This window comes from Echinococcus granulosus, assembly GCF_000524195.1.
Source record: "Echinococcus granulosus chromosome Unknown EG_S00007, whole genome shotgun sequence".
Lineage (NCBI taxonomy): Eukaryota > Metazoa > Platyhelminthes > Cestoda > Cyclophyllidea > Taeniidae > Echinococcus > Echinococcus granulosus.
In genome coordinates this window covers 589059-615877 of record NW_020170387.1, presented here as the reverse complement: position 1 = coordinate 615877, position 26819 = coordinate 589059, and the positions used below count along the sequence as shown (strand labels likewise).

At 38.4% G+C, this 26819-nt stretch overlaps 2 protein-coding genes across 2 annotated transcripts; both read left to right on the top strand. All coding sequences in view use genetic code 11, as the record gives it.

Moving 5' to 3' along the window:
* Window positions 1-4317: 4317 nt before the first annotated feature.
* EGR_01781 (Transcription factor) lies at window positions 4318-5487 on the top strand (the record flags this gene model as incomplete). Its single annotated transcript, XM_024491030.1, has 1 exon — window positions 4318-5487. One exon carries the CDS (start codon window positions 4318-4320, stop codon window positions 5485-5487), a length of 1170 nt encoding a protein of 389 aa, XP_024354486.1.
* Window positions 5488-10483: 4996 nt separating this feature from the next.
* Window positions 10484-25411, top strand: EGR_01780 (Titin; the record flags this gene model as incomplete). The annotated part of the gene is made up of 12 exons (XM_024491029.1): window positions 10484-10772; window positions 12748-12886; window positions 13875-14131; window positions 16196-16334; window positions 18556-18654; window positions 21278-21477; window positions 21550-21741; window positions 22752-22944; window positions 23027-23290; window positions 24335-24512; window positions 24594-24995; window positions 25403-25411. 12 exons carry the CDS (start codon window positions 10484-10486, stop codon window positions 25409-25411), a joined length of 2361 nt encoding a protein of 786 aa, XP_024354485.1.
* Between the last annotated feature and the right edge of the window lie 1408 nt (window positions 25412-26819).

Below are 26819 nucleotides of genomic sequence, written 5' to 3'. Positions count from 1 at the left end.
TCGTCCCAAAGTTGTATGCAGTAGGCGGGTCTATTTCAAATAGAAATCAGTGTTGTTGTAACTATATCTTCGAAATAGCGAACATCACAATCTGTGGTCTGTCTTCAGATAATAAAGACAATCACCAGTCGTAGGAAGTAATACTAGTGGTTTTATTGTCCTCTTGCTTTATTGGGCGCAAATTCTACTTTTGTACCATTTTCCTGTACTTATTACATTTTTGTCACCAGGGCCATTATGCAGCTTCCTGAAATAGTGCTCTAGAAGAATTTGTATTAGCAGTAAAGTTCATCCCAAGAAGTACCTTCTTGAATACATTTGCATGAATTGTTTATAATTCATATTTTACCTACTTTAGAACATATTTTCATACTAAGATTTTGGTTAGAAGGAATTTCATCAGCAATCCTATTGTGTAAACATATTTAACCTTTGAGGGTTCCAATGTGAACAAGGCCTACGAATACACCCGATATTTTAGGAAAGGCTCGAATTATTTCGAGAAGCTTAAAATACAACATTCCGTAAGGCTAAAAAACCAGTGGCGAGAAACAAGAATTCAAAAATCTTGAAAAGATTCCTTTCGCTATTAGAAATGAATAGGTCGATAAACAGTATACACCGATCAAAAGAATATAACAAAAATTGGAAAAAGCAATTTAGCCGCCATGCGAATATCAAATCCTTTAAACTGAATTTTTGTAATTTCATGGTAAAATTTAACTGAGATAATTATTCTGTTAAGCATAAAAAATATAAATAAAACCGCAATCTTAAAGCAAAATTGGCCCACCAAAAATAAACCAAATAATACCTTCATTTCTATACTTCAACCAGAGAAGAGTTTCTATCGATTCACTTGAAAGATATTAATGCCTCTTCAAGACTTGCAGCCCGTTGTTCACCATATGCTCTCTGGTGCACCGTGAAAAGCGTACAATGTATCATTGCGACATAATTGTAGTAAACCTCATTTTATGCTTCCCTATACAATGATGATTTATGTTTACAACCATACAACTGATATACCAGTAGTTAATGGACCTCTCACATAGTTAATTCGATCGATAGCTTTTTACACCCTAATTACTTTGCCATGTTAGTACTCTAATTTTTGTACAATTAAGTAGACATTACTTTGCCTCCTATCTCCACCAAAGATATATCAGTGGGTTTTAACATTCTTCAATGTCAATTTGAACCACAAAATTTCTTATAATCACTTTTTTTTGGATAGCATTATCTATTTTGGTCCGAATTGACAACCCATGTTCGCGACATTGTGTGTTCAAAATTGTCCACGTAAAAGGTCGTGCAAAAGGATTTTGTAGTCAGAATTCTCGAGTTAATAGACTGAGAAAGTGTCAGAGCAGCTTGTGCGCAATATTCACAAGCTGTTAAGAATTACCGATGGAATATGAATCGCATCATAATCTTTTCCGCAATTGATGAAAAGAATCCATTCACCGGAATTTAAAATGGCAAAAGTGTGGGTGTAAAATCCTGAACTAAAGTGTTATATGGGATTTCCAAATGAATGTAATTATATTAATGAAAATGCCTTTAAGTTAATGGAAGTCGGTCTGTTTTTAGAATTTACTGGAAGGCGTTTAAAAATAATCTGGTCCAAAATTTTATTAATGAGGACATTAAAAATGCCACAATAAGGCGTAATTTCGGTGGTAATAAGCACTCGTTAATGCAAAAATACTAGGGCATCAAATTAAGTACCTAAGAAGTGGCAAAAAACCACCTTTGCTTAATTGGCTAAAGCTCAATTTACCAATACTACTAGTGAAAGCTACCACAGATGGAAATGTAATATCGCATTATATCTGTGCGAGAATACAATACAACCGCTACGCAGAAAAGTAGTGGAGATGGTGAACCCAATAATTAAATTTACTATTATGCCTTATTTAAAGAAATGATTCACTAAATCTGAAGGCTAAGATACCTTACTTGCTCCCAGAGCAGAAACGAATATTTATAGTCTGTTTTCATAAGCATTAAGATTAAAAAAACAAATCATTTGGTCAGCTAAAAACTTGTGCATTATCTTTACATAGTGAATAAGACCCATATATTACCCGGAGCCACAGCTGAGTGGCAGTTTATTTTGATATACACACAGTTCTCTATATGTGGCATGTACTGATAAAAAAAGACTTGTTGAATTTATCCTTAAGGAATGCTGACCGCTTGACCAAAATTGCCCATTTTAATGAAAGATACAGAAGGCTGATTCAATGGCATTAAGAGTTTTGAGAAAAGCACACAAAACTATGCTCAATTTCTTTTAGCAAAATCTTAAAAACAGAGGGCAAACTTTCACAGGTGGCTGCCAATATGTAACAAATCACTATGCTGTCTGAATGTCTTTTTTGTCAGACACTGACATCAGTTTCATTTGAATTGGGACCATTTGAATGAGCATTCTTTAGGCCAAACCTTGCATGGATTATGCTGCCGCAGGTACCATTCAGCTTTGCATTTCTACTCTAATACTTGATTTGTTTTTAATTTATAAATAAACCCAAATGCAGAGGAATAAAAAGCTACTTATATTCCAGACGTTACCTAGTTGCAAAACATGTCATGGTATATTTCAATTCTGATGATCCAAAAACATTTATTTGCATCTCTTTTAACACTGAAATGCTAGGTATTAAAAATAGTAATAGTGTAAGTTTGGTGGAGAGAGCAGATTTTACTACAATGGATCCTGCCAAGTTTATTGCAAAACTTTTTAGGATGAAATATTATTGCCCAAGGCCAAACTAGTCAGACGCTTTTTTCTGCACTGGTGACCTATTTCAATTCTCTCAGATTGCCGCTGATAGTCAATTTTCCGACAGATATCAACACGCCTCCCTGTGCGTTGCACAAATGACTTCATTGGGGGAGGTGTGATTCACCGTCACACATGTATGTGTGCAGTTCGCCAATTCAAAGTAGACTTTTGACTTCAGTAGGGGAATCTGTTACACTAGGAAGACATTAAACCTTTTAAAGAGGGTCGCACACTGGAGTTAACTGAAGCTTAAACCGTGCACGATAGTCGGATGATTATGCATTCAAGAAATGCTGAATTTATTTTTGCATTGTAAATTTTAAAATAAGCACCATCAGTAACATTAATGCGTTTTAATCAAGTAACTCCCCGGGAATAGAGAGTGTGCACTCTTCTGAATAGTTTCTTGACGCGATGAAACTAAACTGGAAAATTTTTATTGAATTTTGATTTTAAGGGTAGTTTAATGTAATCCACAAACTACTTATCAGGTTTTTGTAAAATCCTGCTATATATTAATGAGCTAACTGGAAATTAATTTATGGTTTATTTTACCAGTATTGGCCGTCAATTTAGGTTTTGGGTACGTAAATACAAATAAATACATAACACTGAATCTGTGTCTCGTCTTTTATACAATCTTCAACTGAATGTATCAGGTTGAACATTAAGTCTGTGGACACGATTAAAGGGGTTAGTTGGGTCAATGCGATGACCTTTACAAAGAGCAGACGACCAGCCCTAACACGGTCATGTGGTTGCTAAAAATCAGCTGTAGTTTTTCCCCTTTGTATCTAGAGATTAATGGAGCAACCCTGCATGTAACAGTTTTAGTGTCGAAAGAATAGCATGGAGTCGAGTAATCCCATAAAGAAAATTGGACAATTTAAAACGAGTCCATCTGTTTTGCGCCTACGTTCAACCGTGAAATGCATGTCTAACCCTCAGCTACCATCGTTGATTTAGGTAACAAAACAATTAAGTTTAATGCTTGACTAAGTAAAGGGAATCAATAGCTACTTATTACAAATTTTAAGGGTATCTTGGAGAGCCATGTATTAGTAGAATGACCTGTCTGTTTTTATGCTCAATGTGATCTGCCTGCTTCATAAAACTAAAAGAGGAAAAAATATTCCTGCTCATAATGGAACCATTCTGATTTATGCACGGATGTCGATAAATGACAAATTCTCTGTAGGGGATCCCTACTCATTCTTTATCCAATTTAAGAGGAATAATTTTTGTACCTAAAGCTTGAACACGTATATCGAATGATCACGTATCACTTCTCTTTTTATTTTAATAATTGTGTTGTGTTGTATCGGTGATTAATCATTAACTACGCCTAAAATTTTACCTCAAAATTATAGAATTCATCCCTGAAGTCACAAGTAATTTCACCAGCGAAACGAAAGGATACCCACAAGGTGTCCGAAGGCGGCTCAAGGATGTTCAAGAGTTCCAGTCGGGAAAGTTCAGACAGTGGAGCAACCACCTCGAAAGCAGAGCGAGTAAAGAGGCCGATGAATGCTTTTATGGTGTGGTCGCGATCGCAAAGGAGGCTAATGGGTCTTGAAAATCCAAAAATGCACAATTCGGAGATCAGTAAGCGCCTTGGCTCTATGTGGAAAGCTCTTTCTGAGGCTGATAAGAAACCTTATGTTGAGGAGGCGAGCAAACTTCGGGCACGACATATGGAAGACTACCCAGACTACAAGTATCGACCACGTCGAAAGCAAAAGCAGCATCACTCACCGCAGATTTCTTCTAAACAACCAGCCATTGCTCATTCGACCAACCGACTGACACCTCTCAAGGCAAATCCTCTGTCCTATGACTCTTCTAAGGTTCCCCAAAAATTCACATCACCAGCTCTACCACTACAGCTGCCGACTTACGAATCCTCAAATGACACAGATTCCCTCATTCTGCAATATCGACCAAAAGTACAGGAAAGGGATATCAGCGAAACCTATTCCTTTGAGGTCCCAACGAAACCCTATTTTAATGGGATTGTAATCAACTCTACACCCTGTTGTTATTCCTCAGATCAACATCAGAGCATTCCGTATGAGTACTCCTCCTACTCCGAATCCAGTACAACCCCAATGGATTTTTTTAATCCTCCTGAGCCTCAGATGCAAACATTTGTTGTGGAATACGCCGGGGTACAAGAGTCACCACAGTACCCAATTAATCCCTCTAATCTACTGGTCTCAGCACCGGCACAACCACCTCCACCCCCACCTCCTATATTTCCTCCGATGGCTCTTACAACTGATTTTGATCAGACAGCATCATATCGTGATTGTAATCGGAGTTCAGCCGTTGATAGGAATATCACATGCTACTACGAATATAACTTGGCGGAAGGAGGTGGAAGTGCGGGTGGGGATGGAGCACTAGTGGAATCGTTCGAAGGCTTGTCACCGGATGTGGCAGTTCTCCCTTCGATGAGTCACATGGCCTCCACCCTCCGATTAGGCAGCACTGATCCGGTTACCATAAGTCACTCCACCCCACGGTGTCTAACTCCCGCACCCTACTTCCATCCCCACGGATCCGAATGTTTAATACCGCAGCAAAACGACTTGGGTCTGCAAAGCTTCTTTGAGGACAGCAGTTTCTGTGCACGGGAGAACAGATTTGCGCAGTACGGTTTTCCCGAAAGTGTTGTTGATCTCCAGTCCTGAAGTCGCACTTCCAGATATCCTTCTATGTTGTAAAGCAATGTGTATTTGAACGGCATAGTCACACACAGAAGCAAACTCACCCACACACGTACCTGTAATGTCAGCAACCGTATTTGTGATTTTCTGATCCAACCCTTCATCCCCTTTGCGTTTGATCAACTTTGTACACAGGTAACTGGTCTAGAAGACGACTATATTAATTACATTGAATGAAAAAATAATGGTCTTTGAATCCATAGTGTAGACCAGCAAAATAAAATAAAAATAAAAACAAATCCGACAGATTAATGGCGGCTTTTCTGGAAGAAAATTTATGGTTACGTTTTGAATTTCCTCATCAGGCATCGGAATATTAAGAAACCGATGTTCACTGAAAGCCGGTATTTACCGTGCAACCGTCTAAGGTTCTAAAATGGAGAACGCAAGATGATGGATTGAACATTGAGATGCTTATAATATTTATAAGAAAATTTAGATTATTCTTGGTGCTATGAACTGTTGCTAAACTGAGTTGGAGTAACTCATTTATATTTATTGTATATTGGATTCCTTTCTTATAAGTTTGGTGGAATAGTTACTTAGAATATTCTTCTTCCATCACCAAAGAGAAATCAGAAAAACTTTATGCACAAAATTCTTTCATCAAAACTACTGAAATGCAACGATGTTGGAATTAGCCTAATCGTTTAAATTTTTTAAAGTACAAATTAGTGGAAAGCGGATTGTTAAGCATTACCTGCCGTAACGTCATATTTAATGGAGACTTCGTCGATTTTGTTATTCTGGAAGGTCAAACTGAGGCCACATCAGGTTCCTAAACGATATTTCTTGACTAAACGGCCATTTAAACTAAACACGTTAAGCCTCCATTCAAAACTCAAAGGAAATTCTGTTTTGATCGTAGGGGTGAATTGATTCGGAAGTGTTTTTTACTTAACTTACTGTAGTTTAAATGATTGGAGTGTCATATTTCTCAAATACATCCATAAAGTAGAGGTGGCATCGCCTTAAACTGCTCGCAAAAGAAGTTATGAGCGATCACAGTTTTTCTTCAGTGGTTACATTTTTTTGAATGACTAGCAAAACGATAAAGTAAATAGGCTTTTAAGCATGCACCTGGCTCCAATTAGCTATATATTAACCTAAAATGCAAAATAGTGGCTCTCTCAATGTGTCTATAGAATTGTGGATCCAATGCCTTTTTACCATGTAAGCCTGGGAACTGAATGCACTGCTTTAAGATCAAAACACTTCCTTGCATCGCCCTGCTTATTCGGTACATAGTCGTTCTATCAATCTCATTTATTACTTCTGGTATCACCATGTAATCATAATCCACTGGTATGCGTAACTATAAAAAATTAGATACATAAGAGAGTTTTGTTTTTGCAGTCAAAAAACCTTCCATCCTTCGCTTTGAATATGAATGGACTGTATCTATTGTTATTGTTCATATTTGGAGCTGTTCAACGTATTACTATCTTCGTATACCAGCGCGAAGCCATTTTTAATTAATTAGCCAATTTAGACTGCGGTGAGCTACAAAATTGATGAACGGAGTGCAAAAGTTAAGTAGTATTTTTGACAAATCTTGGAATCATGGTGACTGTGCATTGGCTACTACAAATTAAAAACGCCTTAAACTTAATGAAATGTCAGTTCACTCCATGTCAAGCCCATTAATCAGCTTTTCCTTCACTTCCAGTTTGACAGAAGTGACACTGGACCAAGGTCAAACCAATTTGTCCCAAAAGCCAAGGGTGATACCATAAGTTTACACTTTTTCCATGCACTTTTACAGCTATTTACACAGAGGCACTTTAAGCAGCATTTAAAGTCAGTAAGTACATTGCCTAAAAATTGCTTAATTGATAAGATTTCAATCCAGAATAAGATATTAGAGGATCTTATGGGGTTGAAGCGGCGTTCTTTAAAATGACCCAAATGAATTTGAAGTGTTAAATTTCTTTAATTTACGCATGGTTAGACCAAAATATCTTTTTATTGCTTTATTCCCCTCAATTTATGCAATGGTGTAACATATAAGCCTGAATTTGTGTTCAGTGATATCTTGCTAGACAAATAGCTTTTGTTTCATTAACTTCCCTGTTTTGAATTTATGCTTTCACCGAATTTCCAGATTTACCCTTAATTACATTGTTCTCAGTTAAGCTATCTACGGGTTTTGTCTGTTAAAATCCTTAAGCATATGAAATAAAGAGGAAAAATTATTATGAAATGTTCAGTTTATCAAGTACAAGAGATTTGACGACCCTCCTTCTACTCAAATAACAATCATACGAAATGCATCAGGAAAGTGCATTTTGTAAGACCTAGTTTGAGGTATATGTAAGTATTTTTTGTGATCCTACGCAAAAAATTTGACCAAAATACAGCAATGCGACGATTTCCGTTGCAAGAATTCTTGCCCTGAAACCAGTGTCATTTATTTTTCGTAAATCTCTACCGTAAGCGACGACTTCACACATTGTCTTCTTTTGAAGCTCTAATAGTTAGTTACGACAGACGGTGGATTTTTCGGTTTCTACTTATTTGTTCACTGTTTTGTGGCTCTAGTCACTTGCAGATCTAGATTAGCATAATGACATTGCATAGACGGATCCGGCTATTTAAGGTGAAGTTGTTTCATTGCGCCAACGTACAAAAATAATTGATGACCTATTGTAGAAAATTACAGGAAAATTTTCAATCAAAATGAATGCTTTTGCCTCTTATTTTGCTGCATAATTCATTATCATGGAGGATATATAAAGAAATTAATCATTTATGCAAGCAATTTTCATATCAGAGATGCTAATCGCACCTATTTTTGCTAAAATTAGCCAAAATGGCAAGGACTTTGGCGAGTGTCAGTGGGGGCGCCTGAAGCAACTATGAGGAGACAAGCATTTTTTGGAAAAAATGATAATACGCAATCACCTAAGATTCTTTCATTAGGGAGATTTAAATGAAAATTCAATTTGTTGTTGGTGAAGAAAAAATGAAGTGACTGAAGCTAGTTCAACATCAACCTCTCGCTTTTATCATTGCTGTGACCAAACCTAAGTGACAGTAGTTCATCAAATATAACGTATGCAATGGGATGCGATAATTTTCAGGTATCATCTAGACCATTTAGAATTTCTGACCACTCTTTTCTTTCATTAGCCTTATGTTCCACTTTTATGATCCATTAGGTACTGTTGGATCCTGCCCACCAAAAACCATTGTGAATTATGGTATTTCATTCAACCTTTTTCTGATAATTGATGCAAATATATACAAACCAAATTTTTCATTGTCTAGTTGAATACCACTAGTAGGAGGATGCAAAATATTCCCACCCCTTTTTAGCTTGTCGCCTAAATTGCAACTTACATGTTCACCTACAGGCAAATCAAAACGCACTGTATCAGAAAATCGACTGGCCGAAGAGCGTTGGCTAAATCACAATTGCTAGCCAGATTGACTAGTTCGTTAGTCATGTCTATGTAAGCCAGTACCGCGAGGGTTGTATTGTCTTCTGCGGCGGGAATAATTTTGGTGAGGGGATGCTGAGGTTGAGATAAGTGCTTCAGTCGCGCCTCCTCCCGCCCCTACTCTCCCTGTCTCCGTTTCGTTTAGAGGAAAAAAGTTATTGCAGTTCCACAGAGTAGCTCCGGAAACCGCCAAATGTCGATGAATTTGATGCCACGAGGAGATAGTTACAACTCGTTGTCATGGTGTTGTTGGGCCTCTATTGTCCTCGGATTAGAACCAAGGCGGACAGCAGGTTGGGAGGGAGAAAGGGGTTAGGTGAAGCGAGGTGGAAAGGAGAGAAATAGTGGGCCGAGACACGTGGCCACCTTCTGTACAAAGATCGTAAACAGACCGTGTCCTTGGAAAAATGCGGCTTCCAAGAGGAAATAAGAGAAGTGTGATAGTCAGGAATCGTAAACCATGAAGAGCTAGATAATCCTAGAGAAGGTATTTAATCGCTCACAAAAATCTTGACCACCCGAGTGGAGCTTCTTACAGTTTCCCTTTTGAACTGTCTAATTGGCTGTCAAAGAAATCCACAAGTTTTATTATCATAGCCAATTTAAAGTCTTCAAAGCGCTGCAGGGTAAAATCTTGCTGTCTTGGTTTTGCTTTCAGAATCACTTAACTAATGACAGTGAATGTACGTCGTCTTTGGAACATTTAATACTTTAAGGTCAGTTCAGAAAAATTGCCACACACTTTTCACAAGTTGGTAACATTGTAGGATTATAATCAAAAATTCCACTGCATGACTTACTATTTGAAGACAAATTTGTAGTAAATATTGTAAAGTAGTACTTAGGAAGATCTTTAGAATGCTTTTGGTAGACAACCATAGTCATTTTAAGTAGGTCACTTGGCAAATTATCTTGTCTATCCGTGATACAAAACCAACAAAAAAAATGCATATTAACTATCCTTTTACCCTTCTAACACTTTACATGTAGTAAAGTGAACGGGTCATAGCAATCTATGATGAATTTGAGTTTCAGTCTGGGACTATTTAATGTAAATAAGGCTAGATTACTGCCCTGACAAACAGTTAATTTTTTAGAGGTACATCACCACCATAGAAACTGTATCACAATTATGATAGCTAATCCAAAATTCAATGCATTTTACTCTGTCAGACTGGGTTAGGGGCACAGCCTCCGCAAAATAACCATTGGTTCAACATTTGTTTCCTATGTGACGTATCAACCATTCCATGTGCACATACATAAACATATACATAGAACCAGTCCACATAAAGGGTTTGCAATCTCTATGTGTGTGCGTGTGTGTGCGTATCTGTGTGTGTGGAGATCGATGAAAGAGGGGAGTGGAGGGGCAGGGAGGATCATGGTGGTAGATAGGAGGAGGGAGAGAAAGAATGAAAGGCGTTTTCCTGTGCGAGTGCACGTGTGCGTGTGCACCTGAACGCACACCAGGTGCATGGTCCAGCCAATCAGGCGAAAGTGTGCTGTCACTGGCCATGCCAAGGCCATGGTACGCCACCTACGCACCAACGAGCGCATCCAGACATCCCGAGACCAAAGCTAATTGCATCCTTAGAGGGATGTCGACGGCAATCTCCACAGCGCCTGATTCCACCGCCTCAACGTTCGGAAGCATGATTGTTGGGGATCCTCCCCGTTTACTTTCAGCATTAGAAGGGGAAATTACTGTACAGGAGGGTGAGCCCGTCCATTTGGATGTTCGTGTCGCCTCCGATTCGGATGTCCAAATCACTTGGCTCAAGGATGGGAACCCAATCTTGCCTGGTATGTATGAAGCTTTTCAAATTAAGCGAACTATTTCCATTTCCCCCTATCATTGGTAAGACAGTCTCAGTCTTATTAAAAATTTTAGGTTAGAAGTGATTAAAGGCAATTTTTGATAGCCTTAGGGAAAAATATTTTAAAAAACTCAAATGTTTCAACCGGTAATTTTGATGAAACCATAGGCCATTGGGAACTACTTTCATTAGTATGAAATGGGAGCAAATTTAGCCTTTCATAAAAGGAATTTCTGAAATAAAATTTTGTGCCAGAAAAGGAGCTAAATTATTTTTACAATGCACTAAATGTTACTAGCCAGTTGTTCTTATAACGACAAGAAGTTCCATACAATATTCATTTTATCCAATTCATCGAATAAATTTTACACCACATTTCTTTTGCACGGCAGTCTTAAAACTTTGATGGCACTTGGCTTTGGTGGAAATACTAGGCGTACACATTTCGCGTACCTAGCTTTTGCCCTTTCTTTCCACATCATCCAATTTATAGCGAACCTTACAAAAAACTAGTCCGCGTCCACGCTATACCATGATTAATTAAGAAGAGCAATAGGGCTTCCGGGCTAATATGCTTGTGAAGTCGCCTAAGTCACCAACACTACTTCTCACTCATGCACCAGGAAAACACTCCTTTAAGCTTATGAAAACACGAAGTAAAGTACCCTTTTGGCAGATAAGCGCACGAATTTTAACCCTTTGCGCAACGTATCTGATTTTGCAGATTATGGAAACAAGGACAGCTGAAAGCCAGGTCAACGGAACATTTTATCTGGCACATCTTAGTTAAGATGATTACCAAAGTTGTTTCAGTTTTTCATTCATTAATTAACAAGACTTTTAATCTTCTGTTGCTAAGTTTCTTGTTTGCTCATGACCCACTTAGAAAATCAAACATTATTTTGGTCACTAAATCGTTTGCTATCAGTACACTAAACTAGCAAAGGCGGTGAATGAGACGGTATTTATAAAAATTCCACCAGTTAATTAGTACTTGGGTTTAGGAAATTTCTTGGTAAAAAGCAGGCGGAAAATAATATTTTTAAAGTGTCTCAATTTTGAAAATAAAACGCCACTTTCTACTGCCTTTTTGCATTTTGATACAAATAACTTTTAAGTGAGTGGGATATTTTCTCACCAGACTTACTTTGAAATGACTGTCTTTAGAAAATCTGCATGATATTCTAAGACGATCTAATACCTATAAGATAATTATGCTGTTGGGAATCCCAAAGTAACGCAAACTACTACTTGTGTCAAGAGGACCATTTAAGACTCACCATATTATCTGTAATTACCATGTAGTGTCTTCGTTGAGATGTGTCTAATTGTCAAACATTCGCCTAAATCACGATTGCTGGCAATTTCTTTTTAGGCATTAGGTAGTTGCGTTTAATGAGTGTGATACTTTTTTTGCATTGTACATTTGAAAACCAGTAACATCAAGAATGAAACCATACTGCTGAAAAATTGTCTAATTTGAGTTGATAAATGAATATTTAGGTCCTTCCTAAAATACAATAACTCTTTTTGCGTTCAGATAATGAAATTTTAGAATTGATCAGTCAGTTTAATGTAAGCAGACTTATATAATCGTTTTCCCTTAAATATGAACTCACAGGAGTCTTTACTATCCTTTCTGAAACATGAGTGCCTAGGTGAACACTGATTTTATTCCGAACCTTTCAGTTGCTTCTGCCTTACTTGTGCAGTACTTGCTTGAAGTATGACAATATGTCCATATTACTCTGCGCAATAATATGGCTGAAAAGTGAAAAGCGCAGGATGTGTAAATGTTTGGTTTTACTTTAGGACAATATTGGACAACGAATTCCTCTGTGCATTGCCTGTAAGAGGTGCACAGATATTTCAGTCCACTCCCTTATTCCTCAAATAGCATCAAAATGTCCCCGTTAACTTTATTGGCAATTTTCTACTTTCAATTGTATTTTCGTTTTTAGGTTCCAGAATGCATGATGCATTTGACCGCGGCTATGCCTGCTTGGACATTGAATATACTTACCCCGAGGACACTGGCTTGTATTCGGTTGTGGTGAGGAATCGTTCTGGCGATGTTCAAGCAAATCCTGTTCGAATTAGGTGAGTCTTCGCCTGCTCTAAATAGCTGCTGATTTGGGGTGCCCGTAAGAGTCCTAATGCGCAAGGTAGCTAGGGTGTGTTTAAATCACGCATATCCTTTATCTTTGGGTTCAAACGTGTTGGAGTATTATCTAAGAGAGACTTTATGATCCTTTTATATGCCTGACAAATATTTGGCATCCGCCTTCGGTAAAACGTCACTGAACAATAAGCAATGATGGATATTTTGTAACCGACTGGACAAAATATGTTTTGATTTTGTACTTTGTGAATATTGGAGCTCACCTTGTACACGTGTAGCCACGGGCTGCTAAAGTCACTTTAGTTTATTCCCACTAAATTTTAATTATGATTTCTTCAAAGTCCCAGGTGTAGCATGACATTATCGAAAAGATTTGGATGCACTTATTCGGTAAACCGCATTTCTGACGTTGTTGTTGACTGATTCTTGGATGCAATACAAATATGCCCTACTGCTTCTCAGCATGCTTTAGATGTTCTTTCACTTCTCTCCCTTTTTACCGCGCTTGGTTTTAACCTAGAGTTTCATGGACTCAAACGAAGTCTCTATCATTCGGTTTTAGCAGTGCATCAACCTTCGTGCAGACTAAATACACGCTTTCACAGAACATTAGTCAATATGGTATTTATGATGTCCAACTCCTTCGCTAATAAGTTCCATTATCACAGCCTTGGTGTCCTATTGTTTTAGTCATCATTAACTTATTGGTTACGGTCACGATATTCCAAAACTAGAAATGCAATAGGCCAAAGACCATAGACAGGTTGCATCTAATTTAGCACGTCAAACTAGGCATATCCCTTTGCTACATGATTCGGTCCAACTACCTGTAATAAACCGATAGGAAAACTAGGCACATACTTTCCCACCTTACTCTTATTAGTCTTTATTAGTATTTAATTGATAACAAGTCCGGGCAAGTCCCTCAGTCTTCTTAAAGCGAGCTTTGAAAATCACATTTACTAGCGTGATAGCTGAGGAGAAGCAAGAGTACGAGACAGTTGAGATGCAAAACCATGCCTATGAGACAATGTCCAGCCTCGATAGAGGCGCCGAGCACGACGCGGTACAAATGGAGCCACCAAGCTTTAGGCAACCTATCTCCTGCAACAACCCAGCTGTGGCCGAAGGCGAGCATTTGCGTTTTATTGGCGAGGTTGCCCCGGCCAAAGACTCTACCCTCCAGGTTGAGTGGTTCAGGAACGGAGAGCCTATTGTCATCGGTAAGCCAACGACCTCATGTGTAACTCGCTCTTCATGCAAACGCTTCTAGTGCATTAACTCACTCTACGAGAAAATCAGTATCTTAAGACACTCTGAGAGAAGAAACTACTTTGTTTAGGGATATTGGGCCAATTTAAATATTTTAGCGTTCCATATTTTACCGCTGCATATAACTGTTAGTTTCCTGGCTTTTGAAAGAGTAGGTAATTGGGCTTTTAAAGTGGACTATTTCGGCACAAGCAGCATTTAGGGAAGTGAATTGGGCAATTCGGATCGAATGTTAATTTTTTGACCAGAATCAGCTTGATGGAAAATCTGGCAAGGCTGAAGAAATGCATTCACCTCCGGTAGGTATTGGGGTCATCTATTTAGCGCACATTCGGAGAACACATTTATAATAAATGATTCTACTAGACAAGAGTGCTTTACCTACATGCGCAACCGTTTACTTTATAAAATTACGCTGTTGCTACTGGAGTTTTGTGAACCTTGATATGCTAGGCCATTTGTACTCAAGTTTCCATTTCTTATAACGTGGCTATTTTCGTTGTAGACTTGTCATTATTGCTCAACATTTAAGCCAGTTACAATGACTACAATTTGAAATCATGTAGATACTTATGGATTTTCGTTAAAGCATTGTGTTCATCACATATGTTTAGAATTCAACTTGGGTTTTGCAAAAGTAAGTTCACCAAAATAGTGTAAACACCTCCTCATCAATATCGGCAGGCAGTAACGTAATAATGCTGTATTAATAACCAGAAAGCAAATGTTTTTCAAGCCAATTTGCTCCTCAGTTCCCAATTCTCTATCTCACGACTGTTTGAGAAATTCCTTGGTTAGTATATAATCGTATACAGTTCTGTTTACTTCGTTCAAACGAATTTTTAAGAGAATGAAACTATGTGTCTGCTTTAAAAATAGTGGAGTAGTGTCCAACTATTGCGAATAATAAGCGATTTTTGGAGTGGCTAGTAAACTTCCTCTATTTTTTTTTAAAAACGTTTCACTTAAGCTGTCAAATCCTGGTTGATACAAAATATTCAGTAAAAATCCTTTAAGACTTAACGAATTTGTCATAAAATACATCGCGCTTAGCGGTAATCATCTCCAAATGTAAACAAACTTTCGGTAAGTGCATGAAGTCAATAATTTTATGCACCCAGGAGGCTTTTGCATGGTGTATTGGGGAGGATTGGGGCAGAATTTAGCCATTTCTATAAACAAATCTTCTATCAGAGGAAGAAGGGTTATTCATTGCTCTTTTGCTGCTTCGACAGTTGAGTCACCATATTTGCTATTCCTGCTGTGTCCGGCCAGGCCGGTTGGAATTCCACGCAGTGCCAACATGTCCGAATATAAGTGATCAGGAGACACGGGCATGAGTCATCCCATGGGGCGACCTTTTCAAGCCTGTGGACAGCAAGTTAAATGAAATCCTGTGTTTGACAGAAAAAAACTTAAAAAAAAAACCGGTAGCATCTCGAAACACTTGGATTCTATTACCTGACAGCTAATGTGCATTCCACTGATCTTCGTTAGCATATTTGCTTCAGCATTATTGAAGCTCACTATCAAATGGAAGAAGTGTTTGCATGTGCACTTAAATAGAAATTTTAAGATTCCGATGGCGTGGAATTAATAAAAACTAGAAGCCAGTGGATGCCTTGGGGAAAGTGATTAACTTCGTGCCAGTGTGCGAACTTCTTGCATCCTAAATATTACTCTTTGGCCATACCAAATTGCAAACTTAGTCGTCAATATTTGATGGCTGTTTGCTAGTGGGGAACAGATATTTAGTATCTTTAGATGATCTACGATGTATACCAGAAAGCTATTCGGTATAAACTACGTTCCCCATTAATTTCGCGCTTTGACAATTACTCCTTAATTCTTTTAAAACTCTCACGTTTTAGTTAAGTAAACTATTTCTTAGTTTTGAAAACTGTAGTGGATCCAACGTTGACAGTGTGTATACTCTGCGTTATTCATGTTGTTATAAATGGTACTCTGGATTCAGATATTTTATGATGGGTTCTGGTTTTATTACCCCTATGCAGGGAGTCGCTTCAGCAGCATGTTCGATCGTGGCATGGTTGTGCTAGATATTGCTTACTGCTACCCTGAGGACAGCGGCTCCTATGTCTGCGTTGCTTCCAACAAAGCTGGTCGTGTCGAGAGCTCACCCATTTCCCTCACGTAAGTTAATTCCTATATTCCTACAAAAAATTAAAACGAGCAGGTTATTCAACAGTTTATGAATTAACAGCCATCTTCACAACAGCCATACTTAGAACGCAGAATTCCTATATATTGCTAATGAAAACACTAAGCCTGCAATTTGAAGACCATCAATCACTCACATCTCCTTGCAAGTATATTCCAAGAACTGCTAAACTACTGGATGCTCAAGATAGCAATTTTCATAGGTACCATGAACTATAATTGCTTAGCTTACACAATTTAGTAATGATTTGGATTAGAGTAGTTACTCCCTGTGAAAATAAAAGATTTCCTACATTGACAAATATTGTAATGCAAACTCTGACAATGTCGACTACTATTAATGAGAAAATATTAGCAAAGTGAAATATTTTTATATTATAGCTCCTAGGGCATTTCTGAAGGCGTATTGAAGCATATCAATCTTAGACCAGATCTATTCTGTACTTACAGAGGAGTTGGGAAATTGTCAGCGTGAATTGCAGTGAAAGGTCATCATTACAATGGCATGATAACTAAACTGTGGAAACTGAAGTGCTCCTGTTATTACATGTGGAAATAAAATAAATATATAAATCCAATTGAAACCATTTCGACGGTCTCATAGTCTGCATTCCACTTTTCACAGTTTAATTTTTCTGCAGTATTTTTGACCGCAACTTTCGCAAGCTAAAAGCCAATTATTATGGCTGCGCGAATCTTATTGGCTCCAATAGAGCGATAATCGTGTTTTTTTATTGGTTAGTCGCTTGCGCATCTCATGCGTGCGTGCATGAACAAGTAAATGTGCTTCGACAGTAGCCGAGACTTGTTTAGACGGAAGGCGGAAAAAAGGAGAAAGGGGAAGGGTATTAGAGGGACCAGCGATGCAGATGCGAGGGGTCACAGTTGTAGGGTGGGGTGGGAGGAGGCAAAAACAATGACGCGTTTTGAAGCACGTACGCATGAAGCGTGAAGAGTTGGTCATGGACGACTCGTAAATGCAAATTTGTTGAAGCATTACGGGCTTTATCGTGACATTGCTAAAAAATTTCATAGAACATAGATGGAAAGGGCTTCATGTCGGCAAAATGACCGCTTCCTATGTGTAACAGCGGCCTTATTTTAAGGAATTTGTTTTTAGGAATGACTTAATGAATTTTTCACACCGTCTAGAAAAGCACAGCTGCTTCATATTTCAAAAGCACTTTAGAATTCACTAGCGCAAGATGTGAGTGGAAATTTTGATTAGACATACCAAATCAAGAAATTAAATACAATTGTGAAATTCATCACGGATTTCTAAAAATTTCGGCTACAACGCTATGGTAGTTTGAGCCGGGACCTTATCTTCACTTCTGTGTCAACTATCGATTCGTGATAGTATTTTCAAATTCTTAAATTTTCATAAAAAATATGCTAAATAAGTCATTTCATTTCACGGTTATGTTCAGCCTATCAGAGAAGCATCATACCTTTTTTTAGTCTTACTTATAGTTAAATTCTGTGTATCGTTGCTCAAAACCGCAAAAGTGCAAGCAAGTGTGGAGCATTCCCTAACACACCCATGAATGTGTAAGATTTGGATTAAGTAAATTCATTTTTCCGATTGAAAAGTTTTGATGCACACTACCATATCCCGTGGACAGCTCGTTTACGCCTAAACTATCGAAGGGAATAGATCGTTAATAATTTGACTCAGTAAATTTTATCTTCCTAATAATGTATACAAAACGAGTTTTCTCACAGATCTTAGTGACCAGACACATTTATAAAATCTTAAAGACAGCAGATCGGTTTGGATAATAAAAGTGCCCCAAAAGGTGCTTATAAAGAAACAACTAGTAACAAAAACCCACAGTAAAGTAGTTCAACTGTTCAGGAGTACGCAGTTTGAGTAGTACTTTGCTAAAAATATAGCGTTCTTTTGGGCAATGCGAAGTAATCTTTGGAACCTCGTCCATTTGATTTAATAAGATGTATATTAAGAAGCTAGATATGGAATAGACATAAATTTATATAAAGAAAGAGACGTAAGTTTACTCAAAAGAATTGGCTTTCAGGTATGAGGCATTATCTTCTTATTCAAGTAAAGTATTATTTTTCAATGAATCAGGCAATCAGAAATCGTATTGGCTAAATCCCATCTTAATAAATAGAAATTAAGAATACTTGGGTGTGCGAGAAGCCATTAATTATCATAATCCTTTGTGAACAGATGTGAGGCTGGTGCTCGAATTGTGACCAACTCCAACCTTACGGAGAGTTCTATCAATCACCTGAAGCAGTTGGATCATCCTGAAGCCGAGTTTGGCGAGTAAGTCCTTTTTACAGCATTGCTTTGACCCGCCTTTGCCGCATATTCTTTGAAACTCATTTGTAGGTGGACATTACATAAAGAGGCGGACAGTAGTGTGGGGTCCAATGTGAAAGAACAGTGAATGCTTTGCCTGAGGAGATATTACACACTTCCCGTTTCCTTTGTGCTGTTTTCTGTCAACCTAAGATATCATCTAAAAAAAGATGCGGGCCGTTAAAACCACTTCACCTTAGCGAATCGAACACATCTACCCCCATGTTGACTTACATTTTGATGGATGTACAAAATCATTTGTTCCACTCTGAATACCAAAAGTTTGTTAACAATGACGATCCAGAATGATGATACTCTGACTCCGTTAATTTTATAGCAGACTAGACCTTCGAACCTGTACTGGACACTAAAATTTGGACAGAATAACCACATAGACTTACGCGGTACCCATGACTAAAAATTAAAACTATATTTAAAGACTGGAATTACTTGATTTTTAAATAAACTTCCTCAGAACTCTACTTTCCTAAAACGTTGTCTCTCGAAACAATAGCCCAGGCGTTCATACCTCCGTTTCCATCTTGATTTCATTTTCTACCTGTCAATCACTTCTTAGGCAATTTTAATGCTTAGAAAAGTGCTGATTACTTAGAAGGTATCAAAGGAATGAAAAGGATGAGGTGACATTTGATCCTTTTTATCCTTAAGTACAAATCTTCTACGGGTAACTTTGACAGTATGAAGTTTCTCTTTGTAAAATAGAACTTTCTTATGTCTGGTTGATTAGTCCTATATGCTTCTGAGGGAAAAGTTTACTCTAGTATTTGAGTCGTATCAAGTAGATGTCAGCTGCAATCGTTTGTCCTTTAGCAAGTGACCAACTCCGTTCCTAGTCCACCACACGCATTCCCACGTGAATCGCAGTCTCTTCCTAGAAGGGTGTCATGAGTGGTGAATCGTTTGGGAGTAACCCATATTGTTTTTTTTTACTTGACCAGCATTTATTAAAAAAAGCCACTTCATGCCATGGCAGCAAGTGGTCTAAAACTGTGCACTTTAATAACGTTAAAGTGGAGAACGAATTGGTGGTCTTTGAAGCTTATTATTGTCAATAAATGCATGTTAAACACGTTTGTCTGGCCTCTTTGGTTTTACGACCTTCTCGGTCGATGTAGATCCAAATGGATTGTTTTGTCACTAAGGCCAACGTTAACCAAAATTCATTCATTCATTCAGTATCAGAAGTAGGTCTTGCTGAACGTGATGCATCATTAAGTGATTCCTAATCCAAAAAATTACGCTTCACTTATAGCATTTCAGGGTAGCACATTCGGCTACTGGACTTCCTCTAAATGCTCTAGAATCAATTATATAAGTGCGATCTTGGAACAGAGTTATACTCGGCGTGTAATGTTGGTAAGCTCAAATCACGTCAAGTCTAAATGACATCTGATAACGGATCAAAGTAACAGCAAAATAAAGTAAAACACACTGAATGATGCCGATAGGCTGCCAATAATCCGAGCTTCTTAATTTAAACAAACTATAATATTTCACAATCATCTGCAAGTTTTAAGCTATTGAAGCTAGCTCCACCAAAAGTAAGATTATTTTTTTGGTAAACTAGTGGGTGGTTCACCCGAGGCTAAATCAAAGTTTTGATATTAAAGCATGAATGCTTTACAGGCAATTGACATTCTTGAGTTTAATTATGATATGGAACCTTTGGGCACAATTCGTTAAATAAATTAGATTTATCTACCAATTCTCATTTTTTGATGAAGAATTCTGTAGTAATGCCTGCTACTTGAATTAGAGATGTAAAACATTTCAAGTAACTCCTTCTTCATGTTCACAGACAAAACAAAAAATTGTTATTGATGCTTCCGATGTAAGATGTATGTCCTTTGGTATTGGCACCAGCATTGTGATGTTCCATTCCTCATTAAAAATGTGATATCTGCCAATGCTTCCGGGTAAGAGAAGGAGCGATAACAATGAGCTTGAAGTGACCACACGTTTGCGAGAAGTGCATTTCCGCAGAAAGCTTTTATCTGTTCTTTCGGTGTCCTGCAATTTTCCTTGTACTGTGCAATCATCCATTCGGAATGCATAATTTTATTATCACTTTTAGCGCATTTTAGTGCATGTATACAATTCCACCACTTTATCAAAAAGAGTAATTTGAAATTGGCCCCCATAATTTAACCTTCTACAATTTGAAATAATAGCATTTGGAGGAAAAGAATAACTAATTTTAAATTATATTTGGTACAGATGTAAGAGCTTTATTTTGTTGCAACGAAGGCTCACATGGGTTTGTTCTTTTGCCTGTATCGACAACTACTTTTCATGAACATGCGACGAAGACCCGAAAACGGAGTTACGAAAGAGTCATGCATGAGCAACATCAGAATAAATAGTAAAAAGCAGGTGCTTTTGAAAGAATTAAATAATACACATAAATCAACAACCCAAAAACAACTTCTTGTCTTAAAGAATCACGCATCTACCCTTTAGTCAAAAAATGCCCCAATTATTGGCTATTAGAAATACAACAGTCCTGACATTTCTGCGACTCCAACAATAAATTTTAATTTACTTCAAAAAATTTTCTTTTACGCAGCCCTCATGCAAATCATTGCCCTTTAAGCTTTGTCGAGCACGTGCCTGACCCCATCCCTCCGAAGTTCACAGGGCCGATTGTACCACCGACACTGACTACCGTTGAGACATTGGACGCCTACTTCGAGGTGCCCGTGGACACTGGCAACGGTACCAAGGTCGACTTTGTTTGGTTGCAAAATGGCGAACCCGTTCACTTCGGTAACGCAGCTTTTGCTCAAACAAAGCCTCTATCCCTGTTTTCTCAGTAAGCATACTGCAGCTTCGTTGCAGGTTCCCGCATCAACGGCAAGTTGGAGATGGGTATGGCTAGTCTGAGCTTCAAGTACGTGCTCCCTTCAGACATGGGAGAGTACGTGTGCTGTGTTACCACGGAACACGGGAGAGCGGAAACCCAGTCTGCCGAGCTCGTTGTTGAGACCACGAAGAATCTCATCACGGATACTCAGTTAAAGGAACCGAAAGGTATGCGTCCAGTAGGCCATCTATTTTAGACTGTAGCTGATACTTAATATTTAGCTAGGCATTTTAAAAAGCCTAACTTTAACTTTGCTACTTTTTTATGCTACCAGTTCAGCAATAAAACTTTTATTGGAGAAAGTTGCAATGCACTGCCCTGTTAACATATTTTCATAAATTGAAAAGGTATTAATAAATTTCAAATAACGTTCCCATGCAAACACGTCACATGATTTCACCTCCATCTAATCATCAAATTAAAGTAGTTGGCCCTTTAAATAAAAATATGGGCAATGTATTCGTCGAATATTTCTAGGATTCTGTTATAATTGTTCATGCCTGAATTACATACCTTTGAATTATGTTTACGCTTGTGCGTGTATCTCTTTTCGCTGATTTTCTTTGTCTAAGAAGGCAAAAATATCGTATTTTTACTATACACTATCATTTATTTACCTTATACCAACAAATAGTTGACTTGAATATCTGTATAGAACTTACAAGAGAGGTGTTTGGAAGTTGCAAATTTCAAACAAATGCTTTTGAGCAAAAACTCTTTCAAGGATTCGGATATCAGAAGCCGGGAGCAAGCTGGACACAGCTCGTACAAGTATGGTAGTATTCACTACTCCTAAATATCTTTACTTAATTATGGCAGTGGATTAACCGTGTTTTAAGACTTTTGTTAACCACAAAGTCCATCTCGTTTTGACTGGGATCCCAAAGTCATATGTCTTCGTAGCTGAAGATATTTGGTATTTGATTAAGTTACAAAGAACTTTTTTAGAAATAAAATATATTGTGCTAAACTTGAAAAGTGTTATTAAGCCAAATTACAGTCATTTTCTTATAGATACACTAGAGATGTTAACTGTAACAATCTCTGTCTAATGTGACTAACTATTCAGGGTCTATATTCTAGCATTTACTTTAACAGGAATTTGCACTAATGCAAGTAAATGCACTCCCAAACAACCTGAGATATTTAATAACCAGAACACGTAATGGTCGCACAGGTTTGCAGGCCGTTCAGGATCTGGAGGCGATGCTGAATGCTCCTCGACCCGACAATTTCCAAGAAGATGGACCTGCTGCTGCTCCCACAATCGTTGTTCAGCCCAAACCCGTGGGCAACTGTGCTGAAGACGAGCCAGTGAGCTTTCGTCTTCAGTACGAGCCCTCTAATGATCCCAACCTTGTTGTCCATTGGTAAGCAAGTATGCGAGCGGTTAAGTAAAGTTCTACTTAACGCTTGTTTAGTAGAAACACTTCTTCTGTATCTACATCATAGGTGCAAAGACGGTGAGCCACTGACAAATGGCACGCGGTTCCAAATGGAATACGAGCGTGGTATTGCGAGTCTGCTGATTCGCCACACCATTCCTGAGGACAGTGGGACTTACTCTTGCAAAATCGCAAACTCAGCAGGCACGACTGAGAGTGACCATCTGGATCTGCAATGCTCTCCCAGCGCCGCCATCATCACCCAGAGCAACCTTCTCGAGGGTTCTGAGGGATTCAAGCTCATTCAGGCTATTGAGCATGGAAATGACGCGTAGGTTTCAAACCCTCTATTTAAAGAGTTCGGAGGAATTCACATGGAAGGCTTAGCTCGAAAACTTTAGCAATAAGAGAAAACAACAAGTTATTCTTAAAGTACATTCTTTTCAATTACGTGGTATCCTTCTGAGGCAAGTTTTACAGTAGCACGATCATTATAATGAGTAGAAACCAGCAAAAACTGGTTAGAAAATTAATTAATTTGCTTGTCTAGAATAATTATTTTTACACGTGGCTGAGCCACCTAGTATCAATAGAACCAGTTTGGCTTGTCGGCATCCTCAATTTTCTAAACAAATTGACAAGCATGCTTTGCTTTATTGCTATCTCAACCTTAAAGTAGCATATCACATCTCAGAACACTTTTTTTGTTTAAGTTAAGGTATTTTACATCTATAAAACTATGCTTTAAACCATGAGCTGAGGTTGGCATTTTCAAGGTATCTTTCCCAGCAACGAAGATACTACCAATTTAATCCCAAGACAATTTCATACTACATTAGATTGTTAAAAAAATGTATTTTTTGATGCTTGTTAGTGTTAATCCTGGTTGTTTTGTGTTCTAGGATATTTCCACCCAAACGTGATATCACGAGGCAAGATAATCAAAAACCATGAATGAAAAATTTCTCTTTTGTAATAGTACGAAAGCAATCTGTCGTAAAGCACTTAAACAATCAGAAAAGAAAATCCAGGCATTTATTGTGTATTCGCTTGCTTAATAATTTATTTCAGTCGGTTCAGTGATGTTTAGCTTAGCGAGGTAAATACAGACTCTGTTACAGGCTGCATAATTATCTAATTTCTGTGTATCATCTTGAGGTCATGAATGTACAGCCTTGCCACAAGTGCCTACTGAATCGGATACCCTTACGTATGTCTTTTACTTATGCCAAACTTTCGAGACTCTTAAGCGCTGTAATCGGTGCTATGACTGTCTGAGATCCATAAATGACTTAAGTCGAATACAATGAACAAATACTTATAATCAAGCATCTAAAAAGTGAACCTTATTTTCCATGTACTCCTATCATTCTAGTTATGACAGTTCCATGAGGTATGCGGATGAGGAGCAGACACCCGCCAGTCCAACTATCGACGTAGAGCCAAAACCAGCGGAGGTTATTCTTGGTTCACCAGTTCGCTTTTTAGTCCGCATGAGTGGTTATCCCACGCCTGAAATTGAGTGGTTTATCGATGGACAAAGTGTCCACCAGGTAAGTCTTACAACCTCCTTTCCTTGTTGCTTAATAGGAAGTGCTTTCAATGCAAAATTCCCCTTTCTTTTCAATTGATAGGACTCGTTGATCAAGGTGCTGAGTGATGGAGGTATCAGTGTGCTGGAGATAAACAAGACAGAAATTAATCTTGGTCAGCACGAAATCCGAGTGCGTGGTGCCAACAGCCAGGGCACTGTAGAGGCAAACACGGAGTTAATAGTGCACCCGGCGGACTATAAACTGCCTGATCTGAAACACGTGATGCCCGAGAATCCCTTCAGACGACAGGCTCAGTTGAAGCACGTGCAGCGCACTGAAGAGTTGAGCAAGGCCTTTTCCAAAGCCAAACCCAAGCCCGAGCAGATCATCCACATGGAACAGAGCTCGGAGTTACGCGCTAAGACCTTCCGCTCTCCTGAGGTAGTCGCTGCTGAGGAACTCCTCAGCAAGGTCACCACTGGTCTGAGAAAGTCTAACAGGGTAAGAACTTCCTTTGATTTCACTTATTTCATATTTATGTCCGAGTTTTTACGATTTTAGAATGGTGAAATAGTTTGTTTACTATAAGTGGAACTCAAAACTAAAGGCAATCAAGAAACGCACGGTCTTAGCTGTCCTACAGTTAAATGAAGAATGCTGCTAGCCTTGTAGTCGAGTGATAGGGTAAGATCAACAACCCGAAGGACAAGCAGTAGTAAATAATTTAATTAATACTTTAAATTAAAAAGGTTAGCACTTCACCCTCATGATTTTTCACCAGCAACAATTTTACAGTAAATAGATTCAAAAATGTGTTTTTAATAATAGACAAGACCATTGTCTATCAAAAAATCGAGCAAATTTTGTCGCTTTTTCCGTAATTAAAGAGAGGGGTTTTCTAACTTTAGATGAACTAACCACAGGAATAAAGTGGCGGACGATGGAAACACTTTAAACTCCTCTCGGCCACATGGCCTCATCGACTATGACTCTCATTTTCTATCCTTTAACAACACACCTCGGTCCAAGGAAAAATTATCTTATTTCTCCTACTGTTGCATAGTGTGACGTTTACTGATCATTAGCTTTTTCTTCTTATCTTCTTTCTCTTTCCTGATTGAAATAACAATGCGTCTATTCGGCTGGGGATCCAACTGCGATGGTCTATTGGAACTTACTACTCTTTTCTCCTTTTGTTGCTGTTTTCGAAGTTTCTCAAAGCAATAGTTATCTGCTTACAGATGCCAGGTTGCTTTGAAAGTGAAACCCAAAGGTCAGATTTAAAACAGTAATGGGTATAGAATTAAACTAGATCATGGTTTAAAAACAGCGCTTTACTGAGTACTAAGAAAGTATTTTACAAAGTGAACATATACAGAACCTCGAGTTCTTTCTGAACACGAAAAAAATTATAATACCAATGCAGCATATGCATTTTGGGCGCACAGAAGGGCTACTAACATGGCCCTGAGCCTGTTTCACTTAGCAACTGTACAAAGGTGAGGCCTTAAGCATTCACGAAACCCAAACGAAGAGTTAAGAAAATTACTAAAGCGTTACACAACCCTCTCTCTCTTTGACCGTCATTGTCGGAGCTCTCCTTGGTCAACCTCCCGCTTATATCACCACAACGTAGTCGATACTGCAAGAATTGCACCTACGAGCCAACCGCACCATTCGTCGAATTTGCGTACAACTGAGAAGGTATCTGACTGTATAGTCACCGATCCATCTCAGCGACTTTACTGGATCTGCAGTTTTATCCTGTAGGGGAACTGTACTGGGGGCAGGGGATGCGGTGGTCATCTAGTATGTCCATTGCTAGTCGTAAAAACACTGGCCCAAAGGTAGAGATATTTAACAAAGGTCAAAATTCAATATGGTTTAGTGGGAATAAGGCTTTGCAATTGTTTCCTTTTGCCACTTCATTCTCATTTCAGTGCTAGTCCGTCACATCTGCTTGGACCCTATTCAGGTAGTAGAGAGGTGGAAAGGGTACCACGTATTCGCTTAATTGGCATCCTCACACGGGTACCGTGGACAGCTCCGTAACGGTTGCTAATACCTTTCCTGCAGAACACGGGACTGTGGTAATTGCTGCAGGCAAACGTTATTTTATGCCCTTCAGTTGGAGATAGACACTAATTCTTGCATCTGTAGCATATGTTCTTCTTCCGCTACGTTATGGTTTAAACACTTATGAATGGGAATCTGGGTAGGTTTCCTTTGAGATTGTGTTTGCTTCCCGCTGTCACCAATGTAGCATCTAGAGTCTTCCCTGATGAAGAAAGAAGTCTTGATGCCAGAGCAGAACACGGATTTCTG